The sequence below is a fragment of the Schistocerca serialis genome, chromosome 2, assembly GCF_023864345.2.
Source record: "Schistocerca serialis cubense isolate TAMUIC-IGC-003099 chromosome 2, iqSchSeri2.2, whole genome shotgun sequence".
Lineage (NCBI taxonomy): Eukaryota > Metazoa > Arthropoda > Insecta > Orthoptera > Acrididae > Schistocerca > Schistocerca serialis.
Genome location: NC_064639.1, coordinates 739,422,106 through 739,441,348, shown reverse-complemented (window position 1 = coordinate 739,441,348; position 19,243 = coordinate 739,422,106). Strand labels below are relative to the sequence as shown.

At 40.3% G+C, this 19,243-nt stretch overlaps 1 protein-coding gene across 2 annotated transcripts in view; it reads left to right on the top strand.

Annotated features, from left to right (window-relative positions):
- Nucleotides 1-19,243, top strand: part of LOC126457939 (uncharacterized) — a 422,121-nt gene that overhangs the window by 255,607 nt on the left and 147,271 nt on the right. For both annotated transcript variants that reach the window (XM_050094658.1, XM_050094659.1), the window contains 2 exons: nucleotides 706-894; nucleotides 2,225-2,452. In XM_050094658.1, coding sequence (XP_049950615.1) covers nucleotides 706-894; nucleotides 2,225-2,452 — 417 coding nt within the window. The remainder of the gene's footprint in view (nucleotides 1-705; nucleotides 895-2,224; nucleotides 2,453-19,243) is intronic.

Here is a 19,243-nt window from a genome sequence, read left to right as displayed (position 1 = left end):
TCAGTTTACTGAAGACAACATAAATTTCAAGTTATTTGTAAATACCATTAGCCAGCCTTTGTGGAGCTGATGTAGAACTTCCAGTGTATCAGATTAGTAGCAGTATGGTCACTACTGCATAAATAGCTGCTAAATGATGACTTATTTTGGTGTAGTGTAAAGATGGAATCTTTGTCCTCACATTATACTGGATAAGGATCTGTTGCATATTTTACTGCTCTTTCATTTGTATTTGGTACAGAGCATACTTTTATTCATGTGGGCTTCACTTGTAGATTGATAATTTGATTTGTATGCCACATCTCATGTGAAATAGTGCATCATTAATTTATGTGTAAGTAATAGATGATAACTTATGCTGAATTTAAAGACTCTGTCGCTATTATGCTTTTAAGTTCTCTAGACTATAGACAAGAAATTTGTTAATGTTAGTATGTTCTTTTTATAGGTCTTTAATAATGAGAAGGTAATCAAAATTGACCAGTGGCATTAAGTTCAGGGTGTTTTACTAAAGTAATATGTGTAATGTGCAACTTTTCTGTAGACAATGTTAGTAATTTTGGTTTATATGTTCCACTTATTTTCTCTTAAAAGTAATGAAAAAAATAGTAATTTTTAAATTTGTTTGCACTAGATTATTACAATAATGTAGATAAGAATACTTAAACTGTATTTTATAACAGCATTTAAACTGTTTCCTACTAGGTTGTGAAGCAGATTAGTGGTGGCCATGGCCATTCTCTTTTCCTCACTGAAACAGGCGAAGTATTTACTTGTGGTTCAAGTGTCTTTGGGCAATTAGGAAATGGAGGAAATATAAAGAGTTCCACACCAGTACTAGTGTCATCTCTCCCAGAAACCTGTGTTCTTGTATCAACAGGATACTTTCATAATGTGAGTGTGTGCAATTCACTTGTTTTCTTTTGTTGTAAAGCAGTTGGTTCAAGGCAATAATTAACTTATTTTTTCCTTGTAGACTAAGATGAAATACTGTGACTTTCAGTGAATTATGTTGTGTACAGTACATGTTAGTGCAATATTGGGCATGTACAAAAAAAAAAATATTCATTATCACTTATTTCCTAAGGTGCAGTCATTTTGGTTATACTCCCCATCATTGATTACAAAGAACAACATAATTGTGTAAATATAATTTAATTGATACTCTTTGACACTGCAAAATTCCTTTTCCACCAGATAGTCTTTGAGCTGCTATGGCAAATTAGTGTCATGTATACTACCATACAAGTTTCTAGGCAGTCTTGTTATCAGCTTGGTGCCTAGTTACTGATGTTCCTTTTGATGCATTTTCAGTTGATGGGGCATTTCTTCATATATCATTCTTCCTTTGTGTGTTGTGGGCATGTACACTAGTGTCTGTAATCCATCCCATCTTTTATCATGTTTATTTCTGTTTTGTATATGCATAAAGATGTGAAAAGTAATATGCCTAGGTTTGCTGAAGCAATTTTTGTCTGTTTCAGAAGTCCTCCATAAAATAACCCGTATTGCTTTTTATTTCTAATGTGAATAATCTTTTTCTTTCTTGAATATTTGAATTTCCCCTGGTATACTGTGCACAAAAGCAGTTTGTGCAGTTGTGACGCCTGCTTTATCCACACTAATACCTAAGAATCTAATGGACAGTACTACTTCTAGCTATGTATGACCCACTTCTAGATCCATACATTGTCTTTTTCAGGTTCATGATCAGTTCTTTTTTGGTTAGCCCTTCAGATGTCATATTTGCACAAATATATGCTGCAATCCATAAAGGGAAATGTTAAACAAATATAAATAACAGCATTTCAAAAGAACTAAATTAGAAATGTTTCTCAGTTTTGGTGTGTCAGTGATCCTGCCACTTCAAAACAGATAAGGAAGTAGTATTGCAAACTAAAGGGAAAAAAAGAGTAACTTTAGAAATTTCAGACCAAGAGGTGTGTGTGTGTGTGTGTGTGTGTGTGTGTGTGTGTGTGTGTGTGTAAGGGTAGGGGGCAAATTTTGATGATGATGTTATTACGTTTATGTTTGTGTGTTTGTATAATTTTGTAAGCTGAGCTAACACTTTCCATTTGTTGTTAATGTACCTGTATCCTGTCCATATTTCCACCGTGTAGAGAGCAACTAATTCCATTTCTTGTGTTTCACTCTGGTGTTCCTAGTATCATACTGATGAGATTTGAACAAATTTTTAAAATTTAATTGTTTTGTTTACTGACAGTTGGCTTTAAGTACATCTAACAAACTATACTGCTGGGGCTCTAGTCCTCAAGTACTTCGTCTTCAAGCCCAGGCTCACAAAAAAGCACGATTAATGCAAAAGCATACTGCCCCAGCAGCTGACAAAGCTCCTTCTCCACCAGCATCACCACATGCGGCAGTTGTTGTCAGTCCAACTATGGAATTCAAGGGCTTGGCAGCAATGGGAACTGAATTAGTAGCTGATCATGTGAGTCAACAACACAATTTATTTTTTAATTAAATAATTTATATTTAGATCTGTCATAAAAGTCATATCCTTGGAGTACTCTAGCTCAAAAAAGTATTTGTCTGAAGGCTATCAAAATTTTTGTGCAATGTGTGCCTTAATAAAATCTTCTCAGTTTACAAGCTGCGTCACTTTGAACAAAACAGTAGCTGTCTCCACCATTGTCATCAGGAGTTAAAATCACTGAAGGGTGGGGCTGACACAGTGTTTTACTTATATAGATGCAATAGCAGTGTCTGTGACCTTCCAGAGAGGGCTAAAATTATACATGTGTGGAAGGCAAGTGGGCAGCACATGACATCTCTGTCCCACCACAAGACTGAGTGACATCAGGCAAGGGGCTGGAATCATGTTTGAAACTGCTACTCCCAGCTCCAAACATGTCAAGCCTCAAAGTGACATGGCTTGCAAACTAAGAAGATTTTATTGAAGCATACCACTACAAAAGACTCGAGGACACTTGTTTATGCGCCTGCAATGCCTCTGCTGTTTGGTGAGTGTTTACTTTTATTCTTAAATTATTTGCATTGCAGCAGAACTTTCCACTGTCATATTTTTGTAAATACACTCCTGGAAATTGAAATAAGAACACCGTGAATTCATTGTCCCAGGAAGGGGAAACTTTATTGACACATTCCTGGGGTCAGATACATCACATGATCACACTGACAGAACCACAGGCACATAGACACAGGCAACAGAGCATGTACAATGTCGGCACTAGTACAGTGTATATCCACCTTTCGCAGCAATGCAGGCTGCTACTCTCCCATGGAAACGATCGTAGAGATGCTGGATATAGTCTGTGGAACGGCTTGCCATGCCATTTCCACCTGGCACCTCAGTGGGACCAGCGTTCGTGATGGACGTGCAGACCGCGTGAGACGACGCTTCATCCAGTCCCAAACATGCTCAATGGGGGACAGATCCGGAGATCTTGCTGGCCAGGGTAGTTGACTTACACCTTCTAGAGCACGTTGGGTGGCACAGGATACATGCGGACGTGCATTGTCCTGTTGGAACAGCAAGTTCCCTTGCCGGTCTAGGAATGGGTTCGATGACGGTTTGGATGTACCGTGCACTATTCAGTGTCCCCTCGACGATCACCAGTGGTGTACGGCCAGTGTAGGAGATCGCTCCCCACACAATGATGCCGGGTGTTGGCTCTGTGTGCCTCGGTCGTATGCAGTCCTGATTGTGGCGCTCACCTGCACGGCGCCAAACACGCATACGACCATCATTGGCACCAAGGCAGAAGCGACTCTCATCGCTGAAGACGACACGTCTCCATTCGTCCCTCCATTCACGCCTGTCGCGACACCACTGGAGGCGGGCTGCACGATGTTGGGGCGTGAGCGGAAGACGGCCTAACGGTGTGCGGGACCGTAGCCCAGCTTCATGGAGACGGTTGCGAATGGTCCTCGCCGATACCCCAGGAGCAACAGTGTCCCTAATTTGCTGGGAAGTGGCGGTGCGGTCCCCTATGGCACTGCGTAGGATCCTACGGTCTTGGCGTGCATCCGTGCGTCGCTGCGGTCCGGTCCCAGGTCGACGGGCACGTGCACCTTCCACCGACCACTGGCGACAACATCGATGTACTGTGGAGACCTCACGCCCCACGTGTTGAGCAATTCGGCGGTACGTCCACCCGGCCTCCCGCATGCCCACTATACGCCCTCGCTCAAAGTCCGTCAACTGCACATACGGTTCACGTCCACGCTGTCGCGGCATGCTACCAGTGTTAAAGACTGCGATGGAGCTCTGTATGCCACGGCAAACTGGCTGACACTGACGGCGGCGGTGCACAAATGCTGCCATTCGACGGCCAACACCGCGGTTCCTGTTGTGTCTGCTGTGCCGTGCGTGTGATCATTGCTTGTACAGCCCTCTCGCAGTGTCCGGAGCAAGTGTGGTGGGTCTGACACATCGGTGTCAATGTGTTCTTTTTTCCATTTCCAGGAGTGTAAAATACAACAAAAACATTTAAAACTGTACCGGTACTTAAAGTTGTCAGAGCTGCTGTCATGCTAGGCAGCTGCAGAAATTGAGGCATGGTCGATGTTATTTGAAACATTAACAGATAAATACTATGCATTTGCTCTTGGACTAGCTGCAGTATCCCTTCAAGAACATGGGCTCTCCAGTAATCTGAGTATCTATTTCTGTATTATATTAAAACTTTTATAGATGATTGATTCTGTTTAAGAACTTTGGTAATATATAACTGCATAAAGTATAGAAATTTAGTTGCTATGAACTACCAGATGCTACAATTGAGGTGCCCCTTCTCTCTCTCTCTCTCTCTCTCTCTCTTCCCCCCCCCCCCCCCCCCTCTTCCCCTCCACCTCACCTCACCTCAGTTACATTTCTTTTATCAAATTATACATTTCTTAGCAATTAAACTTGTATGTCCTGTGACTTTGGAAGGAATTGGATTGATAATGCTTGGGAACAGAACATGGCAATAAGTAAGAGGTGGAAAGCAACTCCTTTAAGACCGCTCACACACAGGTGATCTGGGGTCATGCAACTTGGCCACATCACTGAGTTGCATTCTTCATTTAACTTGCAGTTCACAAAAGGCCTTACACTTTGGCGATTTTCCTGTGTGACCTGCTGTGCACCCGCCAGTCTGCACAACCGGGTGTGGTGATGCGGCCATGTTTGATCCATTCACAAGTGGTAATCTGGCAGCATGGCTGCAAATGGCAGGGGTAAACCATTGCCGAACTGCCAGGTTGTGCTGCATTTGTTGCTTGTTAGTGCTTCATGATTGTTGAATAACATGCGTTTCTTGTATCGTTCTAAAGATTTCTATTCTTCTTTTGAGCCACAAAAGTTACTTTTGGCGTGGAGCCTTTCACAATTGAAGCAGAATACCATCCTGTAATTTGGGATACAGGAAATAAGTATTACAGCAATAAGATCAAAAGCATAATGCTTGGGAGAAGAAAAAGTTTGTTTCTTGCTTCGTAAATGAAACTGTATAAAAAACAAATGTTGTATATATTATTTTGTTTATTACTTATTAAAATACATTTTACATTGTGTTTATTTGCAAAGGAACAGTGCCTTCAGTGCCAACAGAGTAAATTAATTGTGAATTTGTCCTATAGGCACATCGCCTAGAAGCTTTTTATAGGCGTGATGCTCTGTATGTCTTCTAAACCAATAACTTCTAAAGATTCATACAGTTTGAATCTCTCTCTTTTGTGAACAAAGTTGTACAGATTGCAAAAAGCTCAATTAATACTGCACAGAAATCTTCTTTCACATTTTTGTGATTAAAAAGTGTCCATTTTGTAACTGGCTCACATAAAAATGCAGCTCTTCCCACAGAGTCTCAGTCAAATGGTACAGTTGCATGTACAGCAGAAATTCCATCAGGTAACTGTTGGGAAAGTCACACATTGTGGTTATGAAACTATGCAGCTGAATCACTGCATCTGAATTACTAGTGTGAAAGCAGCCTCATGGCGATCATCTGCATAGTGGCAAGACAACAAGCAAACCAAAACTCTTCCCCCCCACCCCACTGCCCACACACACACACACACACACACACACACACACTCACACACACAAAGCATATGCATTACCTTAAATTTCCTGCACTGAGCAGTTGATGCTTGTACATGGTTGATGATTGTTACAGTTGTATGGAGTAATATTTTGGTTAATATGGTGTGAATCTACACCTGTTTACTATGCATTTAAAAAACAAATATTGCCTTGCAGGTACAATTTCATTTGTTTACAACTGGCCACTTTTTAACGTCATCAGAACTGAAGCAAACAAAACAAAAATTAAGCGCGTACCACAGGCTCTTAAAATAAAATATACTGCAACATACAAGATTTTCATGACACATAGAGATTGCACCAGATTCTTAATTAATTCCTGAACTATTCACAACTTAAAAACTTTCATCGAAATTTGATACAAAGTAGACGAGAAACAGATGAAAGGAGAATGTAAATAATTTTGCGTCTCCAGCATAGAGCACCTCTCTTCTGGGCTGGTGACTTGTTTCATTCAGTCAGATTATTTGTGCAGGCAACATGGGCAAGTGGTGCCAGACAGCTCTCTCACTTTGCTGTGATTGTAGGTTTTCAGATGACAGCTTCATTCATAATAAATTTTAAAATTAGCATCCCTGCAGTATTCAGTGTGATAAGTGAATAATTTATCAGGTTTTTGCTCTTCATTGCACAATTTCCCAATTATTCCAGAATCTCAAATTGTTGCCCTTTATCTATTGCATTCTGTCTACATGAAACCCTTCTTTCTGCTTATGGAAAGTTAAGGCTGTGTTATTATTTGGAACAATATGTTCTATGAATAATAAGAAGAAAACATATCCAGCAGTACTTCTGTATTATTTGTTGCAATCAGGGCAAAAAGTTTTGTGTATTTCAGAATTTGTGTTCTTCTCTTTATGGGAAGGTCATGTTGTAATAACATTCCCCTGTTGATAATTAATTTTATTATGTTTTTGAGTCTCTGGCTTTGAGTGGTAACTATTGGCATGAACTACCAATTTCAGAACATTTCTTTTTTAATCTCTGACACTAGCAAAGAAAGTCACATCATCCTACATTGTTCCTTGACTGAATATTTATTTCTTTAAATTAATATACTGTCTTAAACATATGTCACAGTAGTACTATTAACAGTCACCAACAGCATTTTCAACATAAGGTACAAGCCTATTAAAGAGGATATTGAAGAATATTTTATATGTGGTAGGTAATAGGCAAATTTCCCTGTAGTTAGAGTACACCCTATGTTGAAAATGCTGTTGGTAATTGTCAACATAGATTTTGTCAAGGAGGATATTGTTGATCAGAACTTTACAATATGGCAAATACTAGAAAAATGTAAAGAATTTGGGATTGATACACATCACCTCTTTATAGACTTCAAATTAGCTTATGACAGTACTGACAGAAGTGAACTGTATACAGCAGTGAAGAGTTAGAGATTCCTAATAAACTGATCACCTTGGTGAAAGCTACTATGGGAAACAGCCAGAGTCCAGTTAAAACATAGAAAATGTTATCAAGTGCTGTGACCACAAAGCATGGAGTAAAGCAGGGATGTATTATCCTGCCTTCTGACTAATAGGGCCTTGGAAAGTGCAGGTATCAGTTTAAGGGGGAGTATGATGTACTAATCAGTTCAGGTACTGGCATATGCAGATGATATTGATATAATTGCAAAAATGCCAAGAGCAATGAAAGAAGATTTTACAAGCTTTGAAAGAACTGCTAGAAAGCTGCACAAAAGATAAATGAATGGAAAACTAAGTATATGCCAGTAACTAAGAAAGATTATCCAAATGAGCCCCCTTTCACAGATACTGGTTCATATAAGTTTCGTGTTGTGTAGTTTCACTTACCTTGGATTGGAAGTGAAGTGTAAGAACAATGTCAGCTCTGAAATGCAAAAACGAATATTGTCCACCAGCAAGTGCTACCATGGCCTCCGAAAACATTTGAAACCTAAGCTCCTATTCAGGTGAACTAATGTTATGATGTATGAAGCTTCAGTGAGTCTGGTGCTTACATACAGTGCTGAAACATGGACATGATGAAAAAGAAACATTTGCAAAAAGATCTTTAGACAAATTGTTGAGCCAGTGGAAGAAATTGATGTGGGGAGGACGAGATTCAACTGTGAATTATGTAATGTATTTGTTGAATTCTCAGTATTGCCCAGGTATGTACTTAATCCAATCTTCTCTTAGTCCATCTCCTCCTCCATCCTCCCTCGGTCCATTTCCCTGTCCATCTCCTCCATCTTCCTTGATCTGTCCATCTCCTCTTCTTCTTTTTCTCTGTCTGTTTCCTACTTCCCTTCTCTGTGTCCATTACCCCTCCCCACTCACTGTCCATCTCCTCCTCCCCTCTCTCTGCCCATCTCCTCCTCCCCACTCACTGCCCATCTCCTCCTCCCCACTCACTGCCCATCTCCTCCTCCCCTCTCTCTGCCCATCTCCTCCTCCCCTCTCTCTGCCCATCTCCTCCTCCCCTCTCTCTGCCCATCTCCTCCTCCCCTCTCTCTGCCCATCTCCTCCTCCCCTCTCTCTGCCCATCTCCTCCTCCCCTCTCTCTGCCCATCTCCTCCTCCCCTCTCTCTGCCCATCTCCTCCTCCCCTCTCTCTGCCCATCTCCTCCTCCCCTCTCTCTGCCCATCTCCTCCTCCCCACTCACTGCCCATCTCCTCCTCCCGTCTCTCTGCCCATCTCCTCCTCCTCTTGTCTGTGTCCATCTGCCGCACACCCCACACTGTCTGTCCATCACCTTCTCCTCTCCCCCCGGTCTCTGTCCGTGTTATGCAATAGTATTTCTTATCCAGTTCTTAACTAATGTGTGCACCAAATTTGAGTAAAATTGTTCCAGGTGTTTAGGATGAGCCTTTTTCGCATGGCGTCGCCAATGTATGCATATGTCAACTATTCTCTCTGACTAAAAAGAAAAGAGAAACCATAAAGGAATTATCCAAATGGCCCAGAAATCAGTAGATGTGAGCAGACAAACAAATGATAACAGTTTCTGAAGAGTTAGATGATTTATGAATCAGAAAGAGCTTCATAAACTAAACAAGTCAGTAGTGCATTGATCCTTCTCTGGCCCTTATCAAGTAGTTATTCGACTAGGCATTGTTTGATAGAGTTGGTGGATGTTCTGAGGGATATTGTGCCAAATTCTATCTGATTGATGTACTGGATTGTCAAAATCCCAAGCTGATTGGAGAGCCCTGCCCATAATACTCCAAATGGTCACAGTTGGGGAGATATTTGTTGACTCTTCTGGCTGAGATAGGTTTTGGAAAGCATGAAGACACACAGTAAAAACTCTTTCTGTGTGTGTGTGTGTGTGTGTGTGTGTCTCCATTATCTTGCTGAAATGTAAGCCTGAGATGGCTTTCCATGAGGTACAGAATATCATTAGGGACATACTGTTTTCTTGTAATAATGGTGCTTTGGAAGACAACCAAAAGTGTCCTGCTATGAAAAGAAATAGCATCCTAGACCATCACTCCTGGTTGTCAGGCCTTATGGTGGGCAACAGTCATGTTGGTATCCCACCACTATCTGGGGCATCTCCTGACATGTCTTCACCAGTCATTGGGGTCAATTCAATGAGGAATTCATCACTGAAGACAATTCTATTCCAGTCAATTAGATTACAAGCCAAAGATTTGTCTGAAACTATTTGTACAGCGGTGGGATACCAACCTGACAGTCACTTTCCACACTGATTGACATCCAGGGGTGATGGTGTGGGGTGCCATTTCTTTTCGTAGTGGTACCCATTTGGTTGTCATCCATGGCACCCTTACAGCGCAATGGTATGCTGACAGTGTGCTACATCCCATTTTTTTGCCCTCCATGGTATGCCATCCTAGGCTTACATTTAATCAAGATAATGCCCACCTGAACATGATGAAAGTTTTCACTATTTCTCTTCATGCTTGCGCATTGTACCTTGGCCTGCAAGATCACCGTGTATCTCTGCAATTGAGAACATTTGGAGCATCGCAGGCAGGACCCACCAACTGGCTTAGGATTTTGACAATCTACTGTGAAAACTGGACACAATTTGGCGCAGTATCCCTCCTGACAACACCCGACAACTCTTTCACTCAGTGCCAAGCCAAATAACTGCTTGCATGTGGGCCAGAGGTGGGTCAAAGCATTATGGACTTCCGTAGTTTGTGAAGTTCTTTCTCCTGAGTAAATTACCCAGTTTTTATAAAACTGTAATCTTCCGTTTGTCTATACATGTACATCACATCTGCCGATTTTCGTCCCATTCAGATAATTCCTTCATGGTGTGTTGTCTTTCCTTTTTTGTCTTAGAGTGTATTTCATATGTATTTGTACATGTATTTCAACTGTATCTCTAGCGATTTCACATTGGAGTTTCATTTTCATGCAGCTTTATGTTTCTGATTTCATATATCTTGAACTATGTGCTGCACAATGATATGATTTTGCTGGTACATCAAGTGGTATATGTGGTTACTGTCTGCGAAATGTGTTGTGAATAGTGTTAGTAGTAAAGGTGTAATAAATTAAAACATCATGTTTGGTGTGACATCTTATCTCCCTGAACTGAATGTTGTAAAATGATGTATTTTTGTTGGCACATTCATCAGCATATGTGGATACTGTCTGTGAAAGGTGTTGTGAATAGAATTAGCAGCAACGAAATAATAAATTTAAATGCCTTGCATAATGCAGCAGTTTTTAGTGCATGTCAGTGTTTATAATGTCATATCTCCTGAACTGTTTGCCATATAGTAATATAATTTTGCTGATCCATTCAGTGGTATATGTGAATAGTGTTCGTAAAATATGTCGCAAATACAGTCAGCAGTAGTAAAGAGGTAACAAATCAAAACGTCATGCTTCATGTGGCTGTTTTACTGTACAAACGGAGAAAATATACTGAACAATAAACCTTTTTCCTTTCATCATTTTGTGGATGATGCCAGTGAGAAAAAATTTTCATAAAGGTTTGTAATTGCGTGTGAAGTTTTTCCAAGTGACTAAGTGCTCTCATTTCTCAAATAGTGGATCACTATAGTATGTCTATTTGTATGTATTGAGGTGCACTGCTTTTTCACTTTCATCCCTGCCCCTTTGATTGGTAGGTGGTTCTTACCTTGACAGTGATGGTTTGCAGATGGTGAATGACATGTGTACCAAGTTTGATTGAAATCAGTCCAGTGGTTTAGGGGGAGCCGTGGAACATACATACATCCACCTGTATAATATGTGTGGATATAGTGAGTAACATATTGTCTGCTTCTTTAAGAATAAGAAGCTGGAAGGGCAGCACATGTACTGACAGCAAATGACAGAAGGATTCAGAAGATATTTAGTGCAGTGTCTGTAGGAAACAGGAGACTTGGAAGTGTAAAGCTAAGATAGGAGAAAAGTGTCAGTGAAGACCTTAGGAAAACTGGAATTCAGAATCAGAGGAGTTGTGCCCAGAACAGCGAAGAATGGAATAATCTTCTAGAGAAGGTAAAGGTCACAAAGGGCCGTCCTACCGGTGATGGTGATGGTGATGATGATGATGATGATGATGATGATGATGATGTAGTACTATTAACTCGTCATAAATTGGTTAGGTTGGTCCAAATTTTAACACTATTTAATACCTTGTACAGAAATCTGTTGAGGCAACATAAATAAAAGTTTTTAACTTTTGTAAATATTTTTATAAAACATTTAGATTATAAAAATCTATTCACATTATTTATGTGCTCTGTAACTTGGCCGTGGAACTAATATTCAGCAATTAGTAGAAATCTAACACATTATTGTAGCCAAGGTAAATGAAAATCCAGAACGAACCACAGCAGTACAATTGAGAAATTGGGAAAAAGGTATCACGAAATGAAAGAAATTCAATATGTTAGATTGGAATAATTTAATTGTAATGGGGCACTGGAATTCTGTAATAGGAAAAGGAACAGGATAGAAACTAGTGGGAGAGTATGGATTGGGAGAAAAGGATTGAAAGGGGTAGCTACCTGATAGGGCTTTTTACAGAGCATAGTTTAATCACTTGGTTTAAGAAGAATGTAAGAAGGTTGTTTTTGTAAAAAGAAATCTATACTCACAACCAATAGGGGCTTGCCCCAGTTTACTCACAAGAAGTGATATATGCAATGTGCTCCTCAGCAACAGTGCAAGCTATTTTGAGACCATACTCCAAAGTAAAGTCCAGGATATTAAACCCCAAATCCAAAGCAAAGCAAAGTCCAGTCCAGTCCATATCTAAGTTCCACATATAACAAGTAGAGTCCACAATATAAACACCTCAGGAAAACTGATAACACACTCACCATGCACTCCACATATATCATTATAATTGACTCTGACTGGCCCTGGGCTGGCTTATAAGCTGGATTCTGATCTGGTCCCATCAAAGGGTGCTCATGGTGACAAGTGTCCTGTAGGTAGTGGTGCCATCATGTCCAACAGTAATGTTGCATATCTATTTTGTTCCCATCGTCAGATAGCACCACTACATCGGCATGGGCACAGCATATCCAAGAGGGTGCCTGGGCTGCAGCCCTTTGATCAGAGTGACCTTGTAGGTTGCTAGAAAACTAAACAGGGCGTTAGATGCAGTGTTAGAATATTTTCCTTACAGAGCTGAGTTTTGAAACAGTGGATAAAGTGCTCTGTGTGACTGTTGAAAGCTGGATGAAAACAATTGGTGCAAAGATGTTGAATCCTGTTAATGTTGCAGAACTGCTTGAAGTCATAGGAGGTAAATGTTGTCCCGTTATGAGAAATCCTTGTGATTTGGTGGGGCAGGGGGGGGGGGGGGGGGGGTTACGTTCAAGAGTAAAGATATTATCCAAGGCCGCGTAGTAGTATCAATACTGAGATGTGGAAAACAAGAGGGAACTGAGAAAAGGAATCAATTGTGCCCAACCACATGGAGCCCCAAGCTGAGCCAGCAAAATCTAGGTGAATATGTTCCTACAACTCTGCAGCATCAGGCCAGGGAGAGAACCACAGGGAAGGTGCAGCACTTGCAGACTAAGAGAGGGAGGAATCTGATACTTGCAGTGGTTTAGTTGTATTTTATGTCGCCATGGCCAGCGGGAACAAAATTGGGGACAAAATTCAGCTGCAAGAGGAATATCCAGCTATCCTTGTTTTAAAAAGTGAGCAAGATAGTGAAACACACCAATTAACGTTCTTAGAAATGTGCTTCGAGGACCCTGGAGAATCAGGACATCGTGTTTATGTTTGTGTATAATGTTGCTATTTGACAGTGGATAGAATAATGAATATTAGATAAGTATTGTGCCCACTGCTGCAGGCAGTGGGCTGTCTGGTCTAGTAAGTGACATGTAGGGCTAAAAGTGGTGAGCGACAGGTGACGATAGCCCGCATCTCGTGGTCGTGCGATAGCGTTCTCGCTTCCCACGCCCGGGTTCCCGGGTTCGATTCCCGGCGGGGTCAGGGATTTTCTCTGCCTCGTGACGGCTGGGTGTTGTGTGCTGTCCTTAGGTTAGTTAGGTTTGAGTAGTTCTAAGTTCTAGGGGACTGATGACCATAGATGTTAAGTCCCATAGAGCTCAGAGCCATTTGACAGGTGACGATCGATGACAAGATGAAATTTCTGTTCATAAAGGAATAATTTAAATTTCTGAACTGCATAAATAATAGCAAGGGCCTCCTGTTCTATTTGAGAAGAAGAATAGGATCCTCCCACCTTGGAAAGCTTGTTGACAGCAAGATGACAGTTTGAAACTTAAAACGTGGTCCTTAAAGACTTTGCTGGTTCAGTGGGCAAGAGAGTTCTGCTAGGTCTGCAGTGAATTTATCACAACAATGGAATTTATCCGGAAACTCTTTTAAGTCACATATATTCATGGGAAATCTGCATTTTTGTCAATCACCATAAGGTAATTCCTTATTGGTCCCTGTCCATTTTCCAAGAGTTAAAACACTAAGTATGTGAAGGAAGGTTGCATGAGACAACATATGTGCAGGCTGCATTTAACTCCTTTGACTGCCACTCTTCAAAACAAAAACTCAAGGTTTTGAAGGTGGTCCTCTGGAGTTGGCATCTGTGGCCAAAATATTGTCAAGACATGTGGCACAGTTGAGAATATCTTGTAGTAGTTGATCCTTAACTCTTTCAGACCTGAATTTTTCCTGTATGAACGAAAATTTTTATTTATGCTGTGATGCTCTTAGGTGATTTATTTTAATGATTTCAGATGCAAGATTTATAAAAAGATACATACCCACTTTCAAAATCATACATGTTACCCTTGGTTTCTTTTTATGGGCCAAAATAACTAATTTTGAAATAATAACTATTGTAATAAATAAATTGATCATTCAATAATTATCAAACAATAATAATATTTAGTTATAAAGTGGACTGTAACTAACCAATCATGTCTGGGTATTCTGGCAGTAACTAGTTGCTCCACAATGCTACACTGCCTTGCTGATATTTTTTATAGTGATGCCCAACGTTTGGCAGCGCTTGTGAATGATCAGATTGAACATTCACAAGTGTGTAAATGAGATTTCCATTATGGAAAAATATTTCTATAGCAGCTAACAATATTATGAGAAGGAAAGTTACTCACCGTATTGGAGATGCTGAGTCGCAGATAGGCACAAGTCTTTTTGTTGTGCCTATCTGTGAGTAAGCATATCCGCTATATGGTGAGTAGCAGCTTTCCTTCTCATAATATTGTTTCATTCCATCCTAGATTTTCCATTGCAGCTAAGGCACAATAAAATTTAATGTACACAGTTGTAGTCAGTGGGTACAGTTGGGTTAAAATTGTTGAAATATGGCAAGGACTGATAGAATTATGAAAGGGGCTTTTAAGAAAGCATAGTGCCCTTTGGATAGCATGGCATGCACTGTTTCATGAAGTGTAATCCAAAAGCATGGAAAGAGCCTACCCCAAAAACATTGTCCACTTTTGGGTCAGCTGCCACCAGAATATTCACTGAACGAGTGACATCGTTGCAATTAAGTAAAACTGGACACTTTCCTAGCAAAGTTACATAATGACATAGGCGCAAATAGTCTTCTCACTGTCTGCAAAGCTGGTGATCCTAAACTTGAGTAAGTAGATTGTTTTAGCAAGGACGCAGAAGCAACAGTGCCCTGTAGAAGAGTAACCTCACAGGGTATGTACCAGTGAATATATCTAAGTACATTTTATGGGCTGTGTGACATGTGTGGCAGACTTGCTAAAACATACCTCTTGCAATTGTCCCTTTTTGCCACATCCATGGTATGCTGCATGCCAATAGTGGCATGTGCTGCACGCATGGTAGAGGAAACAATATTTATAGCTGGGCTGCTGATATAGCCATCACCACTGGCATAGTTTTTTACAAAGAAGTTCGAACTACGGAGCCGGTGAGCGCCCAACAAGAGGTTACGTGGCACCCCACACAACCACTGCCACAGAACTGACTACCACATCATTTTATATTGTAAGCAAATTTTCAGCTGCACAGGCAGTTTTTGGGACCTGAACTATAAGCATTATTTCTATCAGAGAAAGATCTGATTTTCTCAGTATGTGGTTTCTCCCTTCCAAGTCAGGTGTAAACTGGACTGTAATGTCTCTGACTACAGAGCCCATGTGTTCTGCCTACACAAACATTTGAAATTGCAATTCCTATTTAATTCATGTAGGTCAGTATTTCAGTCAAGTGATCTAGTTTGGTATATACTGACCAGAACATTGGCATTTGGCTTTACAAGCAGGAAATTTGACAAGTCAAAAAATATAACTGCTACGTTCCTTAACAATTTCACTGTGTGTAACATAGCTGTCTTTAGCCCCTGAAACCCAGCACAGTTTCACAGTTTGTGTTAGGAGATGATGTTAGTGCCCCAATGATTGAAAAACCACACTTTCACCTAGTTATTAGTGCCCCAATGATTGAAAACCCACACTTTTGCCCAATTAAAAAAATGTTCTAGGCCTGATTTATGTGTGTCACCATCCCATCCTTATTGCCATATTTGTAAAAGGCAATTTACATATACAAACAAGAGGAGCTTGCCCCTGTTTATTTGTAACAAGAGATATATGCAGGATGCTCCTTGGAAACAGTGTAAGCTACCTTAAGTCCAAAATAAAATCCCATCTATAGCAAATCGAGTCCACAATATAAACACCTGAGCAAATACGATATCACATTTGCCACACACTCCACAGGTCACATCACAGCTGACTCAGCCTGGCACTGGGCTGGCTTATATTCTGGATTCTGGTGTAGTCTTGTCAGAGGGCACTCCTGATAAGAAGTGAATTGTGAATAGTGGTGTCATAATGTTCAACAACAATGTCGCACCAGCTGTTAGGTTTCTGTAGTGACATTGGGTTGCGCTACTACGATTGTGTATGTGGAAGAGATGTGGAGACACCAGAACATTTCAAATAGTTTTTATAATGGTAAGATAGAGATCCTGAAAGCATAGTTCAAAATGCAAAACATTGCCAGGGACAGGATGTGCCATAAGTGCTTCCTCCAAGTTTGTCTTTCACCTTCAGCTGTGATGGGGTACAATGTTAATTTAAAAGATCTACTGCTTCAAATGGTTGCATACTGGGTAAGCAGGCAACGCCCTTTAGAGTTAGTTAGGGGAATGCTGATGGTGGCCAGGCAAAGCAGTCAGTGAGTCAGAGTCTTTGTCACGGTCTGTGTGGTGGGCCATGGACACATGGTTATCCTTCAGAGTTACTGAGAGTAGTTTTGTTTTTTGAGTTACTGAGAGTAGTTTTGTTTTTTGATGTTTTATTTTGGATTGATGTCCTTTGAAGAATTCTGTATTTAGAGATCGTTGATTACCTCAGTTAACTTCAGGTGGTCAGTGTTTGGAAGTTAAGTGATGATGTGTTTTTCTACTGGTATTAGCTATTGTTAAAGGAATATAAGCGGGGACTAGGAATTTATCACTCTTGGTGATACATTGTTATGCCTTCCATACTTTTCCTTGAGTTGAATTCATTTAACGTTTGTTGAGTGAGGGTTAGTGTTACTCTATTGTTCTTTAAATATTTATTAAATATTTTTATGATTTTAAGTGCTGCACCAATTAGCCTGGGACCTATTAAGTCTGGTGTGCTGCCGATATGTTGTTTTCATTTGACCACGTACAAGTTCATCAGTGTTAGTAATATTCATGAGGAGGGGTTTCATTCTTGTATAAATATATCTATTGAAGGGGCTTGCCTTGGGTTACAAATATTTCCTTAATTTTCATGGTAGCAGATAGTATTAGGGTGACATTGCACATATTTACGGGGCAGCGCATCCAGAATTCAGTGTGCTTTGTTCACCAAATTCTTCTAATACTTTGCTAGGCGTTTGTGCTCATATTTATTGTTTTATTACTAAGTTTGAATAATTGATTGTGTTTCATTGGGTTTCCAGTTTAGGTTTATCTGGTGGTCACTGACTTTTGAAATTGCTAAGTAGGGGAATCACTGGAGTGTTCAGCTGAAGATAAAGTCTGTTTTGCTTGTTTTTCTCTTTTTAACTGTCATTGGTTGTCATGTGCAGTTCATATTTAGGGAAATTAAGACAATTCTTAATTGTATTGTAGCTAATGCCCAATACATATTATGTCGGTTAAAACAGGTCACTTGCTATATTTAGTTGTTGGTCTCCATATGAAGTTATACTTCAATGTATTTGAAGTGACCAGTGTCACATTTCTAAGTATGTTGTTAAACACATATAATCTTAAGCCTTATAGAGCAGTAATTATGGTTTGGATTGCCCTAGTTGGTTGTTGGTTCTGCTCCCTCACTGGGATCTTGTAAATAGAGGGCGTTTAAGTATTGTGAAAGGGATAAACTCCAGCCCTCCACTCAAGTATTGTTCATGGGACCGAGCAGGAGTTTCAAATGTTAAGCTGCAGAGTGTGGTTACTAGGTTATCAGGGTTGTGCCCTGATGTTATAATTGAAATTGGTAGGGTTATTTGTCTAGCTGATTTGGATTTTGTGGTTTGTTGAATTAGTCAAATTTACAAGGTGGAACTGAGATTGATTCAAGATCCTAGTTATCTTGATAAGAAGGAGCTGATGTATGACATTACAACTAGAGGGCTAAACATCAGGGAACTGTTATGGAGATGCTGGAGCAGGTGGAGGAGATCAAATCAAAGCCACTGGTAGTGTAGCCCCAGGAGGAACAGGAGAGAGAATCTGCACTTTCTATCATTTATAAGGCATTGGAAGAACTTGATATTTGTCTGAATCTTTTGGTTAATAATGTTCTATGTACAGATCAAGTTTGTAAGTTGGGTGCTAAACTGGAACATTACAGGAACTGAGATAAGAATTTGTTGTTATTTACCAGCACTACATCTAATAGATCACTCTTGGTGGAATTGTAAGAGAGGTGTTTTACATTGTCCTTGTAGTTGGCTAGTTTTAAATCGGAGCCTAGAGAAGAGGTGGCTTCACTAGATAAAATAGTAGGGAGTACTGGGATTGGTCACCTCAGTAAATTGTCGAATCCACTTCACGTTTTTTTAAAGGAAGCAGATGAGTTTTCAGTAAGTTCCATTCCACAAGCAGGAACTTTAAACATTAGACAGGAAGATTTTGTAGTCTTTGCTCCCATTTTTTATCAGCCAAAAGTAAAGTATATGCAGGTAATGACAAATATACATCCTATTCTATGTACCTTACGTTATTTTTCCTTTTCGTCCCCACACCAGTTCAGACATTTGTCCCATCGCAGCACTTAGTTTGAGATGTTTTTGGAGTAGAATTCTTTCAGCTGACTATGGAACCACCGTTGGACTGCTGTCTTGTCTTCATCATTACTTGTGAATCACTTACCTGACAGGAACTTCTTCAGTGGTCCAAAAATGTGGAAATCACTTGGGGCGAGGTCTGGACTGTATGGTGGATGAGCTTTTTGGCAGTTCTGATTGCCACATATGGTCTCGCATTGTCGTGGAGCAGAATCACGTTGTCCACATCAAGAATCCCTGGGTTCCTTCACCTGATAGGAGCCCTCAGACCAAATAATGTGGAACAATAACTGTCGGCATTGATGGTTGCACCTCTGGCATGAAATCCAGCAGGATTTGTCCACAGCTATACCAGAAGGCTGTTAACATCATTTTCCCAACAGATGGTGCTGAATGGAATTTTTTGTCACAGGTGAACCTGGATGTTTCCACACCATGCACTGGTGCT